The sequence below is a fragment of the Camponotus vicinus genome, unplaced genomic scaffold (assembly GCF_025532165.1).
Source record: "Camponotus vicinus isolate PSW18456_S1 unplaced genomic scaffold, iyCamVici1.0 SCAF_3, whole genome shotgun sequence".
NCBI classification, from domain to species: domain Eukaryota; kingdom Metazoa; phylum Arthropoda; class Insecta; order Hymenoptera; family Formicidae; genus Camponotus; species Camponotus vicinus.
The window spans coordinates 3,779,557-3,791,560 of NW_028141967.1; the positions used below are offsets into that span (position 1 = coordinate 3,779,557).

Consider the following 12,004-nt stretch of genomic DNA (forward strand, 5'->3'; position numbering starts at 1 on the left):
TTCTGCTTTTCTGTATTCCGCTTTTCTGCCAAGATCTGAATGCGCCCTAAAGCAACATTCGACAAGGGAGGAACTGTGAATAACGTGGTGCAGAGGAGTAGCTTTTCATCCATTTTCAATTATTTTTATTATCGTATGAGTGCGTTTCGACTTGATCTTTCTGCGAAGGAAGTAATAAGAGCGTTTCAAATGAGTTCTGTTTGAGAGAAAAAGAAGAAGAAAAGGCATTTTTCAACCCCTGCCGACACAAAGTCACGTTACTATTATGTCGATTTCGTCGAAAAAGTTCTGTTCCCCGGAAGATATAGAAAAAAGAAATTCAGAAACAACAACTAACGAAAAAGAGTAAGTATAGCTTTGCTTTTCTTTTCCTTTTGATAAGTTCCTGATGGGCGATAGCGATGTCGAAATAATCGCTGATGTTAGCAAGATAATAGAAAATAGAAAGCGTTCGATGACATAAAGTATAATTAATTCAAATCAAAGAATAAGAAATAAGCAACTAAACTGAAAGTTATCAACTATTTATAGAGAGATCCAGAAATATGAGAAGAGATTCTTGCAATGCGTTCTAGCGGAAAAGATAATTCCAATGGATCTTATTGTTAAACAATGGCCGTTCTTTCATGTGCTAAAGCCGGAATTTATCCCACAAATTCACATGGTTACGGTATATGGTAAAATTTACCATTTTTTATTATATTATCATTTTATTATAATATCATTATTATCAATTATTATCATTTAATTATAATTTACCATTTTTCAATATATGTATATCATAATATTTTCAAGGTAATATAACTATAATTGTGACGAAGGACAAGAATGTGTACAATTTAGATTGTAGGGAAGTTTCTTCGCTGACTAGTGACATACATATTGTTCCCAGCTTAAAAAAAATTGAAGATTTGTGTGGAAAAAACATAAAGACTTTTGCTTTCGGCTGCTATTTCATCTTGGCACTTACAGAAGAGGGAGAGGTATATCAAAGAGTTCATATTCTTTGAATGTGCCTTGATGGCATATTTCTGGGAATAAATTTTAGCTTGCTTGAAAGATAATGTTTATATATGTAGAATGAAGTTTTATAGGCTTCTGAATTGTGAACGTTTCTTAGGAAACAAGTGGAAACAAGTGGAAACGAAAATTTATACATATATACATGTGTGTGAAATCATAATATAATATACTACATAATAATAATAATAATAATAAAATATACTATATAATAATAAGTAGATAAATTAATTAAAACTTATATTAAATAAATAAATTGCTTAAAAGTACAGATATTTGACCATAACATTATTTCAACATACAAATATTTTTAAAATTAAGATATTTAAAATTAAATTATAGGATGTGAAAGATTGTAATGATGTAGCTTTTATTTTCTTAATAAGAGAAAAAATATGAAAAAAAATTTGAAAATATCTTATTAACAAAGAAAAGCAGAGATTGCAGCACATTTTTAATTTTTTACATTCAAAGTGATTGTAAAAATTAAAGCAACACACACACAAACTTAGTTTTATAATACATTAAAAATATGAGAAAACATCCAGTTTTTTCATAAGTACAAAAATGGCCAATAATATAAATTTAAATAGAAAATTAAATAGAAAAGCATTTAGGGAGAAGAAATATCAAACTTTATTATTAATCTTCAGTTAAGTTTTTATTTAGCACTGCTTTCATACTTAAATGTAACATTCTAAATATAAAATGAGATTCAAAAAATGTATTACAACTATACTATTTTTAAAAGGTTTACTTCTGGAAATTCAAATTCGGTAAACGCAAATTCACTGACAGGCATGTCGCGTCCACACCTATTCGAGTCTCGAAACGTATCGTGGACATTGCATGCTGCACTAATCATTTTCTCGTTTTGACCAGTGATGGAGAGGTAAGCAAAAGATTAAACTATCAAAATGATAACGATAATAATCATTCTCTCTAAGCTAAACAATTGTTTGTAATTTAGGTGTATGCTTGGGAAGACAATATTTATATGCAGGATGGTAATAAAGACACAGCCATTTTTGATGGTAGTGTGAGACAAGTAAAACATGGATTGGAGAAGGAGAATGTTGTTCATATCGCGTGTGGTCATAAATTCAATATGGTCATAACTGACGAAAACAAACTATACGGTTGGGGCGATAACATGAACGGTCAGATTTCATTCGACCGGGCGCAAAAATATTACAAACATCCACGCGAAATTACCACATTCTCGGAAAATAAAATAGGTAAATTTTTTTAAAATTTATTTCTGAAATTTCATCTCTAAGAATGTTACAGTATCGAACATCTTCATGAGAGAATGACGTTTTAGTTAAGGTGGTCTGCGGAGACGCGCATACGTTGGCGCTCACAAATAAAGGAGAAGTCTATGCCTGGGGCAATAACAGTCGTGGACAAGTGGGAGTAAATAACAATTTGAAATCCTCCGATCCGATCATGGTAATTCATGAATGAAAATTAAAAAACTTTTTAATAATCGCTATGCGCTGAGTGGAATGAGAAATAATACAATAAAGAATGATACAATCAACAGGTGAACGTGCCTCAAATGGGAAAGGTTTTGAATGTTGACGCCTATGATGACATGAGCGTTGCCGTCGGCTATGATAGGACTATCTATGTATGGGGTTACTACTTCGGTCAAGATATTACCCAACCTTTTCGCACGAAGTTTTCGAAGATTTTTGACGCGTTTGCGCACAGTGCGTTGAACTGCATATACAATAAATCATTGATTGTGCATGATTCTTTACACACTGTGCGAATTACGAATAATAACAATTACAAATATATTGAAGAAATATTAGAATCCCTAGGAGCAGCATTTGATGATCCGGTATGTTTCATATTATTATTTTGTATGTACTTTTTTGAATTATATAGCATAAAACTAAATATATATTCAATGATGCTCTCGAATCGCACAATCTGCTTTACAACGCATAATCTGCTCGACAACGCTATTAAATACATTGTTATGCTAAGAAAAAGACGTCAAAATATGGTACATTTTATGACGTCAAAATGCAGTACATGTCATGACGTCAAGAATCTGTGACATTAGACCGTCACTTTTACGTCATAAAAATGTCAACTGGTGACGTCAAGAATAGTCAGTGAATGACCAATTTGAAACGTCAAAATGACGTGTGCTTGCTACCTGCGAATCAACCAAGCTAATATGTATTATATATATATATGTATTATATATACATATTTTCATATTAACTTGATTGATTCCCTCCTAGGTTGGTGTAAAAGAATATAGAGATTTGTAGATTTTTATAAGAAAGAATTGGAAAAATTTTTCTATATAGAAAAAAATAAATTGCAATCGTTGATTGTTTTGATTAAGACTTTAGATATCATTCCAGTCATATATTGAATTATTAGTGTGTGTGTGTGTGTGTGTGTATTGAATTAAGTATTGATTTTAGTATTACATATTGAATTAAAAGTGAAAAGTAAATAGTTAGGTATTTTTTATGATAATTTTTATATTAATCTAATCTTATTAAATTATTCAATAATTTTTGTCCTTTAGTTGACCAGCGATTTTATCATACAAGTCGAAGGACAACCTATTTACGTTCACAAGGCTATTCTTAATATTCGTTGCCAGTATTTCAGAAACATGTTTCACCATGATTGGGCTGAAAATGATCAAAGGTAAACATTTAGAAAAAGAAACTGGTATTTTTATTGAGAATCTTTCAACTTTGATTATTACATAATGTCACATGTTGCTCTTTTTGACAGTACATCGGATTCATCACCAGTATACACCGTATCGGATAAATTTTCTTACATCATTTATAAAGCTTTCTTGAAATACTTGTATACCGGCACAATCGATTTACCTTTGGACAACGCATTAGGTAATTGGGATTGTAAACATTAGAGTTATCATAAATTACAATTCAGAAACTGGAGCGACACCTCATTACAGAGCTTATGGAATTGGCCGAGATGTATTGTGAAACTAATCTTAAAATAGATTGTAGTCAGATAATGAAGCAAACCATTACTGTGTCAAATGTAGCATTCTTGTACAATAAAGCGATCGAGTACAATGCTAAGGTAAGTACTACAATTTAGAGTTAATCGCTATTAATGTTGGAATTCATTAATTGCAATGTATTTATTTATGTGTACCATATATCGTTGAATCACAATATATCATGTGAATTTTACAATATATCATGTGAATTTTAGGAACTCGAGGAGTTCTGCTTCCAGTTTGCTCTGCGTCACATGATAGCTAACACATTATCGGAAGATTATATTGAATTAGATATGAGTACTCAGGCTAAGTTTATACACAGATCAGCGATACAAAATGATGTTACTATCACGTCGTCGACATTCTATTCCCCGAATAAAAATGTAGAGAAGAGAAATTCAGAAATAACATCTAAAAAAATGTAAGTTCGATGGTCTTGTTTTTCTGTTCTTCTTTATATTTTTCTGCTGCTGGGCGATAGCGATGTCGAAATAACCGCAGATGTCGCCAAGATAATAGATGAAAATAATAACTGTGCGATGACATAAAGTACAATTAATTCAAATCAAAGTGAATAAGGTAACTAAACTTAAAGTTATCAAATTATTTGTAGTGAGATGCAAAAATATGAGAAGAAAATCTTGCAATGCGTTCTAGCGGAAAAGATAATTCCAATAGATCTTAAATATTGGCCGTTCTTTCATGTGCTAAAGCCGGAATTTATTCCACAAATTCACATGGTTATGGTATACAGTAAGATTTATCTGTTTTTTTTCTTTTCATTGTATTGTCTTTTTCATTATGTGATATTATTCCTTATGCCATAGCAATTTAAGACAGGTGACCGCAGTAATGGGGTTATAATTGTGACGAAGGACAAGAATGTTTACAGCTTCGATTATAAAGAGGAGCATTTAAAGTTTGATGATATACACACTGCTCTCTATTTAAAAGAAATAAAAGAATTGTGTGGAAAAAACATAAAGACCTTTGCATGCAGCGAAAGTTTTATCCTGGCACTTACAGAAGAGGGAGAGGTATATCAGGGTTCATATACCTTGAATGAGTAAAATTGATATTATGAAGTTTTATATCATCGCTAAAGCATGAATTTTTCTTCGGGAACAAGTGTAGAGAAAAATTATTACATATACACATGTGTGTGTAATCATAATAAAATATAAGTTGATAAATTATAATTAAGAATATATGCTAAATAAATAAATTGCTGTGATTAGAAGAACAGATATTTGATCATAATATTTATTTCAATATGCAAATATTTTTAATATTAATGTGAAAGGTTTTAATAATGTAATTTTTATTTTCTTTATAAAAAAATAATTTTGAAAATATCTCTAATGGATATAGAAAAGCAGATATTGCAGCACTTAATTTTTAATTCTTTACATTCAACCTGGTTGTAAAAATGAAAGCAATACATATACACACACTAAGTTTCGTAATTTTTTAAAAATGTGAAAAAAAATTTAAATTCTTTTACATGTATCAATGAATTTATATAAATTTATCGTGTTGAAAAGTACTTAGGATGAAATAATGTCAAACTGTATTTTATGTCAAGTCTTTTCAAGTAGTGCTTTCATACTTAAATATTCTAAATGTGATTCAGTAAATCAGATAAAGAATATATTACAGCTGTGCTATTTTTGAAAGGTTTATTTCTGCAAAATCGCGGAAAAGATCCTTTTCCGTTGTAAGATTCTTGACGTATTCACGTTTATTCGTGTCGCCGGCTTAAGCGACAAGCGTATCGTGAACATTGAATGCGGACAGTATCATGGTCTCGCTCTGACTAGTGATGGAAAGGTAAGTAAAAGATTAAACTATTACAATGATAACGATAATAATCATTATAATAAACTAAACAATTGTTTTTAATTTAGGTGTATGCTTGGAACGAATATGCTTGGGACGAAAATGATTGCGAAGAAAGTGATTGGGAAGAAAATGATAGGGAAGAAAATGATAGTCAGGTTGGTAACAAAAACACTGCTCATTTTAGTGTGCCGTGGCAGGTGAAACATGAATTGGAGAAAAAGAAAGTTGTCCTTATCGCGTGTGGTACAGAATTCAACATTGTTGTAACTGACGAAAATACAATTTACGGCTGGGGATATAACGGGAGAGGCCAGATTTCAATCGACCAGACGCGAGAATGGTACAAATACCCATGCGAAATCTCAGGATGCACAATCTCGGATAAAATAGGTAACCCATACAGCATCTATGTCCAAAAGACGTTCGCAGAACATCCTGAAGATGTCCAATCGCCCAAAGATATCTTCTGGATTCTTTCTGGACATCTTTTGAATATGTATGCTATGCGGGAAATTTTTTAAAAATTTATGTCTGAGATTTGGTTTCCAAGAATGTTACAGTATCGAACATCTTCATGAGAGATTGACGTTTTAGTTAAGGTGGTCTGCGGAGACGTGCATACGTTGGCGCTTACAAATAAAGGAGAAGTCTATGCCTGGGGCCATAACTTATTTGGACAAGTAGGTGTAAATAACAACAGGAAACCCTTCGGTCCGACCGTGGTAACTTATGGATTATTGATAAAAAACTTTTTAATAATTGCTATGATGAGTGGAACGAGGAACACAATAAGGAAAGATATGATCGATAGGTGAACGTCCCCGAGATGGGAAAGGTTTTGGATATCGCTGCTTATGGTTACTTGAGCGTTGCCGTCGGTTATGATAGGATTATCTACGTGTGGGGTTACTTTTGTAACGATTGTCATACTCCTATTCCGTTTCCCACAAAGTTTTCAAAGATTCATGACGTGTCTGCGTACGGTCTGCGGAAAAGCATGCACAATTCATTGATTGTGTTTATGAATAATTTCAAGTATGTTGAAGAAGTATTGAATATATTGGAGTCTCTAAGAACAATATTTGATGATCCGGTATGTTTCATTATTATTCTTTATGGATTCCTTTTATTTTAGCATAAAACTATATGTGATATATATTTACATTTTAATTTGGTTGTTATAGAGAATAGAGATTTATAAGAGATTTGTAGATTTTGTAAAAAAGAATTAGGGGAACTTTTTTTTATACTAGAAAAAATAAATTGAACCGTTAATGATTGTTTTGATTAAAACTTCTGGTCTCAATCCAGTCCTATATTGAATTATAATATTAAAAGTGAAAAATATTAATGTAATATTATTATTTAATAATTTGTTCTTCAGTTAACGAATGATCTTACCATACGAGTAGAAGGACGACCTATTTATGTTCACAAAGCTATCCTTAAGATTCGTTGTCAGTATTTTAAAAATATGTTTCAACATGATTGGACTGAAAATATTCAAAGGTAAACTTAGAAAAAAATTATTTAGAATTTCTCAACTTTGGTTTCATGATGACAAACATTGTTTTTTGACAGCATATCGGATTCAGTGTACACCGTAACGGATAAATATTCTTACGTCGTTTATAAAGCTTTCTTGAAATATTTATACACTGGCATAATCGATTTACCTTCGGAAAACGCATTAGGTAATTGAAACTGTAAACGTAAATTATCACAAACTTACAATTCAGAAACTGAAACGACACTTCATTACAGAACTTATGGAATTGGCCGACATGTATTGTGAAACCAATCTTATAAAAGATTGCAGTCAGAAAATAAAGAAAATTATCACCGTGTCGAATGTAGCCTTCTTCTACAATAAGGCGATCGAATGCAATGCTAAGGTAAGTATCACAGTTTGGAATTAATTACTATTAATGTTGGAATTTATTAATTGCAATGTATTTATTTATGTGTGTACAAAATATCATCGAATATCATGTGAATTACAGGAACTCGAAGAATTCTGCTTTCAGTTTGCTCTGCGTCATATGATGGCTGTAGTACTATCGGAAGAGTATATTAAGTTAGACACGAGTACAAAGGATAATTTTATGCGCAAAGCAGCTACCCAGAGTTCTACAGCAAAGTCTGTTTAAAGCAAATCGTGCCAAGTGTCTGCTATCAACTGATGTTAGCAAAAAGGTTACAAATTTGGTACTGAAGCTGTTATTATCAATTAAGTTGACTGCAGATTAACGGCAGAAGTGAAACAGGATTTGCATGCGTGATCTGAGAACAAATTGGCAACAATCTGCATTTGATTTGATAGTTCCTTTGCTTACCGCTATGTGATGTACTTTCTCGCAATCAAATTTCTGTCAGAAGTATATATAAAGTCGCGATTATTAATAAAAGATTATAAATAGATCAAGAATAGATCAAAAAAACTATTTCTATCACTCTAATTTCTGATATCTGACACAAGCAGATGAGATTCAGAATATTAAACTGATTGGAATCAATAGAATAAATGGAAAATTATTCATTTTCTACTTATTTGAAGTATAAAGGAAGAATTTAATTCTAAATAAATTATATATCAAGTGTTATAAGTTACATTTAATTACTTTCACCATTTACTTTATAATTAATTTAATTAAATTGAACACTAGTCTTTACTATGTGAGATATAACTACGATATAACATATATTACATATTATATGTTATATTAAATGAAAATTGTAATTAATCAATAATAGTCTTATTTAACATCTGTAATAATCAATTTTGTTGCATATATATTACATATTATATGAATGACCAGAAGCTGCAGATTCTGCTCAGTTTCTGCCGACAATTTGACGTCAAGTCACGTCAGTAGATTCTGCTCGATCTTTGCTGACAATCCGCTGTCAGATTGTGTGAGCAGGTTTTGGTAGCAAATCGTGAGCTTAACAAATGTCGATCGGCTAGCAACTTTTGTGAAAATCTGTCGCCAATCTGCTGGCAAATTGCGCGCATTTTTCTTACTTGGTAAAAGATATATTTTCGGAATATGATTCTTTTGACATAAGTTTCGAACTAAATCCCAGATCGTTTTCTTATTTCTATACATGCATCAATGAAGCTATACATATCGAATAAAGTAAACCTTGTTCCAGTTACCATTTCATAGTTAACATAATAGTACGTAATATAAATATACAATATATAATTTTATATAATTTTATTTATCAATTAAAGTATTTACAAAATTGATTCAATTCTTAAATAATAAATTTGATAAAACGAAATAAGAAATTTTATTTCTCTCACTAGTGTCTTTTATCAAAAAGTGAAAAGGAGAAGAATCACTAAAAATATTAAAATCCATCGAGATTATAAAAGACTGGGAAAAATAATATTAAAAATTTCAATAAGAATATCATTTACTGTATAGATAATTTTATTATATTATATATAGATCTTATACATACAATATGTAATTAAGGATTTGATTAGTTGTAATGGAAAGAAGAAATTACAGATTCATTCCAGTTCTTGTCAGTGTCGCCCTAGTTAGCATATTTTTCATTTAAAGTAATTCATTTAATCGGATGGCGATAAAGAAAATTTTCGCGTAGGCAAAATTGTATAGGTTGTAAATAAATTGTAAATAACCGTGATAAAACTTGGATACTATCTAACTTGGTTAGAAGCTTTATATATTTAAATCTCTGTCAATTTATATATGCAATTAAGAAAATAAATTAGAGGATTTAATTCATATATAAATACTAACAGTAACATATACATACTCGTATATATTACATATATTTTTTCAGTTTAATGTGGCAACAAATCACATGCGAAATACGCACGTTTCTCAAGTTGGAATATCTCTCTGTTGATTCCTGCATATATATTTTTACATGTGCGCGTATTTTTATTCGTTATTCGTATAAAAATATTCACTCGGGCAAAATTCTTAATCTTTACGAAGAAGTAAGCGAAACTCGTCGAGTTAAAGTGTTTATATATCCCCCTTCGCTCTTGCAGATTTTTTGTACCACGTGATTGTATTATGATCTCCCTAAGGGCGCATTCAGACCTCGGCAGAAAAGCGGAAAAAAGAAAAGCAGGAGCCAATCACAAAAGAGCAGATTGGACTGTTTACTACCAGTACAATATGTGATTGGCTTCTGCTTTTCTGTATTCCGCTTTTCTGCCAAGGTCTGAATGCGCCCTAAAGCAACATTCGACAAGGGAGGAACTGTGAATAACGTGGTGCAGCGGAGTAGCTTTTCATCCATTTTCAATTATTTTTATTATCGTATGAGTGCGTTTCGACTTGATCTTTCTGCGAAGAAAGTAATAAGTGCATTTCGAATGTGTTTTGTTTTAGAGATTAAGAAGAAGAAAAGGCATTTTCCAATTTCCGCCGACACAAAGTCGCGTTTCTATAATGTCGAAAAAATTCTGTTCCCCGAAAGATATAGAGAAGAGAAATTCTGAAACAACTAACGAAAAAGAGTAAGTATAGCTTTGCTTTTCTCTTCCTTTTCATACAAGTTACTGCTCGGCGATAGCGATGTCGAAATAATCGCAGATGCCGGTGAGATAATAGGAAAAAACAAAAAGTGTCCGATAAAATAAAGTATAATTAATTCCAATCAAAGTAAATAAGCAACTAAACTGAAAGTTATCAATCATTTATAGAGAGATGCAGAAATATGAGAAGAGAATCTTGCAGTGCATTCTAGCGGAAAAAATAATTCCAATGGATCTTAAATATTGGCTATTCTTTCATTTCCTAAAGACGGAATTTATCCAACAAATTCACATGGTTGTGTTGTATGGTAAAATTTATTTTTTTTCATTCATTGTCTTTTCTTGCTATGTAATATTGTTACTTACACCATAATATTTTGAAGATGAGTTTGATAGATGTAATATGATCATTACTTATGCCATGGCATTAAAATAGATGACGGTCATAGTGGAGCTATAATAGTGACGAAGGACAAGAATGTTTACAATTTAGGATACAATAAAGATCGTCATTCAAAGACTGGTGACGTACATAATGCTTCCTATACAAAAAAGATAAAAGAATTGTGTGGAAAAAACATTCAGATCTTTGCTTACAGCTGGAATCTCGTCCTGGCACTTACAGAGGAGGGAGAGGTATATCAAAGAGTTCATATTCTTTGAATATGCCTTGATGTATATTTGAGTTTCTGGGATTAAATAAATTTTAAATGGCTTGAAAGATAAGATTAATGTACAATAAGGTTTTATAGCCTTCCGGATTGTGAATGTTTTTTAGCAAACAAATGAAAATGAAAATTTGTATATATACACGTTTGTGAAATCATAATAAAATATACTATATAATAATAAGTACATAAATTAACTAAAATTTATTTTAAATAAATAAATTGCTTTGATGAGAAGTATAGATATTTGGCCATAATACAATACTTATTTCAACATATATAAATATTTTCAAAATTAATACTATGGGATGTGAAAGATTGTAATGTTATAATTTTTATTTTTTTAATAAAAAAAAATGAAAAAATTTTGAAAATATCTGCTGAACAAGGAAAAACAGAGATTGCAGAACATTTTTAATTCTTTATACATTAAATCCCAGACAGCACAGGACATTCTATGGACATTCATTTTATGTCCATTTTATGTCCGCACGTCCATGGACATGAAATGACTGTTCATCGTACATCCGATTCGAGACATCCGTTAACGGCCAATATTTGGACGTTCACAAAATGTCCGATCTTGGACGTCAAAGTTTCGCGTGAGCACGCAAGGATATGTTAGTTCGTTCGTTTACCGCTATGCGACGTGCGATGCGTTATTTTTCTCGTATTTAAGTTTTAATTATGAGAATTATATAAAGTTTGCAAAGAGTAACAAATAAGATTAAAAATATACTGTTCAATTTAATTTCTGATCTCAATGCAGGAGGTTTCAGATATTAAATTGATTTTATAAGTCGGACAAGTAAATGTCAGGCAAATGAACGAAAATAATCCATTCATTACCTATTTAAAATGTAAAGTACAATATGCAAGTATAAATTATAAATAAAATTTTTATATGAAATTTTTATGTAAAATTTTATAAGA

General features: G+C 30.9%; 2 protein-coding genes across 4 annotated transcripts in view; both read left to right on the plus strand.

The window, feature by feature from the left end:
* Positions 1-10,344, plus strand: LOC145969248 (uncharacterized). 3 transcript variants are annotated; one of them, XM_083095209.1, is made up of 22 exons: positions 1-345; positions 532-677; positions 796-983; positions 1,772-1,912; positions 1,991-2,258; positions 2,345-2,472; positions 2,567-2,869; positions 3,578-3,702; positions 3,793-3,911; positions 3,983-4,113; positions 4,249-4,457; positions 4,650-4,782; positions 4,864-5,073; positions 5,714-5,866; positions 5,944-6,268; positions 6,473-6,600; positions 6,690-6,971; positions 7,263-7,387; positions 7,460-7,572; positions 7,643-7,773; positions 7,882-8,074; positions 10,258-10,344. In XM_083095209.1, the coding sequence occupies exons 1-21, from the start codon at positions 266-268 to the stop codon at positions 8,026-8,028; spliced, it is 3,585 nt and encodes a 1,194-aa protein (XP_082951335.1). In that variant the 5' UTR covers positions 1-265; the 3' UTR covers positions 8,029-8,074; positions 10,258-10,344. The 3 variants fall into 3 exon arrangements, with proteins under 3 accessions (XP_082951335.1, XP_082951334.1, XP_082951336.1); XM_083095208.1 differs by lacking the exon at positions 10,258-10,344 and having other exon boundaries at positions 7,882-8,493; XM_083095210.1 differs by lacking the exons at positions 1-345; positions 796-983; positions 10,258-10,344 and having other exon boundaries at positions 554-677; positions 7,882-8,493.
* Positions 10,132-12,004, plus strand: part of LOC145969249 (uncharacterized) — a 22,043-nt gene continuing 20,170 nt past the window's right edge. Inside the window, 3 exon segments of the mRNA XM_083095211.1 lie at positions 10,132-10,385; positions 10,572-10,711; positions 10,840-11,039. Of these exon segments, the coding sequence (XP_082951337.1) occupies positions 10,318-10,385; positions 10,572-10,711; positions 10,840-11,039 (408 nt within the window). The 5' untranslated portion in view covers positions 10,132-10,317.

What these genes read in the sequence shown, in the direction of transcription:
- LOC145969248 (XM_083095209.1), top strand. Translation starts at nt 266, where the DNA reads ATGTCGATTTCGTCGAAAAAGTTCTGTTCCCCGGAAGATATAGAAAAA. An exon ending in CGATCGAGTACAATGCTAAG is followed by an intron (nt 4,114 to 4,248) that starts GTAAGTACTACA and finishes TGTGAATTTTAG; the next exon opens with GAACTCGAGGAGTTCTGCTT. An exon ending in ACCTTCGGAAAACGCATTAG is followed by an intron (nt 7,573 to 7,642) that starts GTAATTGAAACT and finishes ACTTCATTACAG; the next exon opens with AACTTATGGAATTGGCCGAC.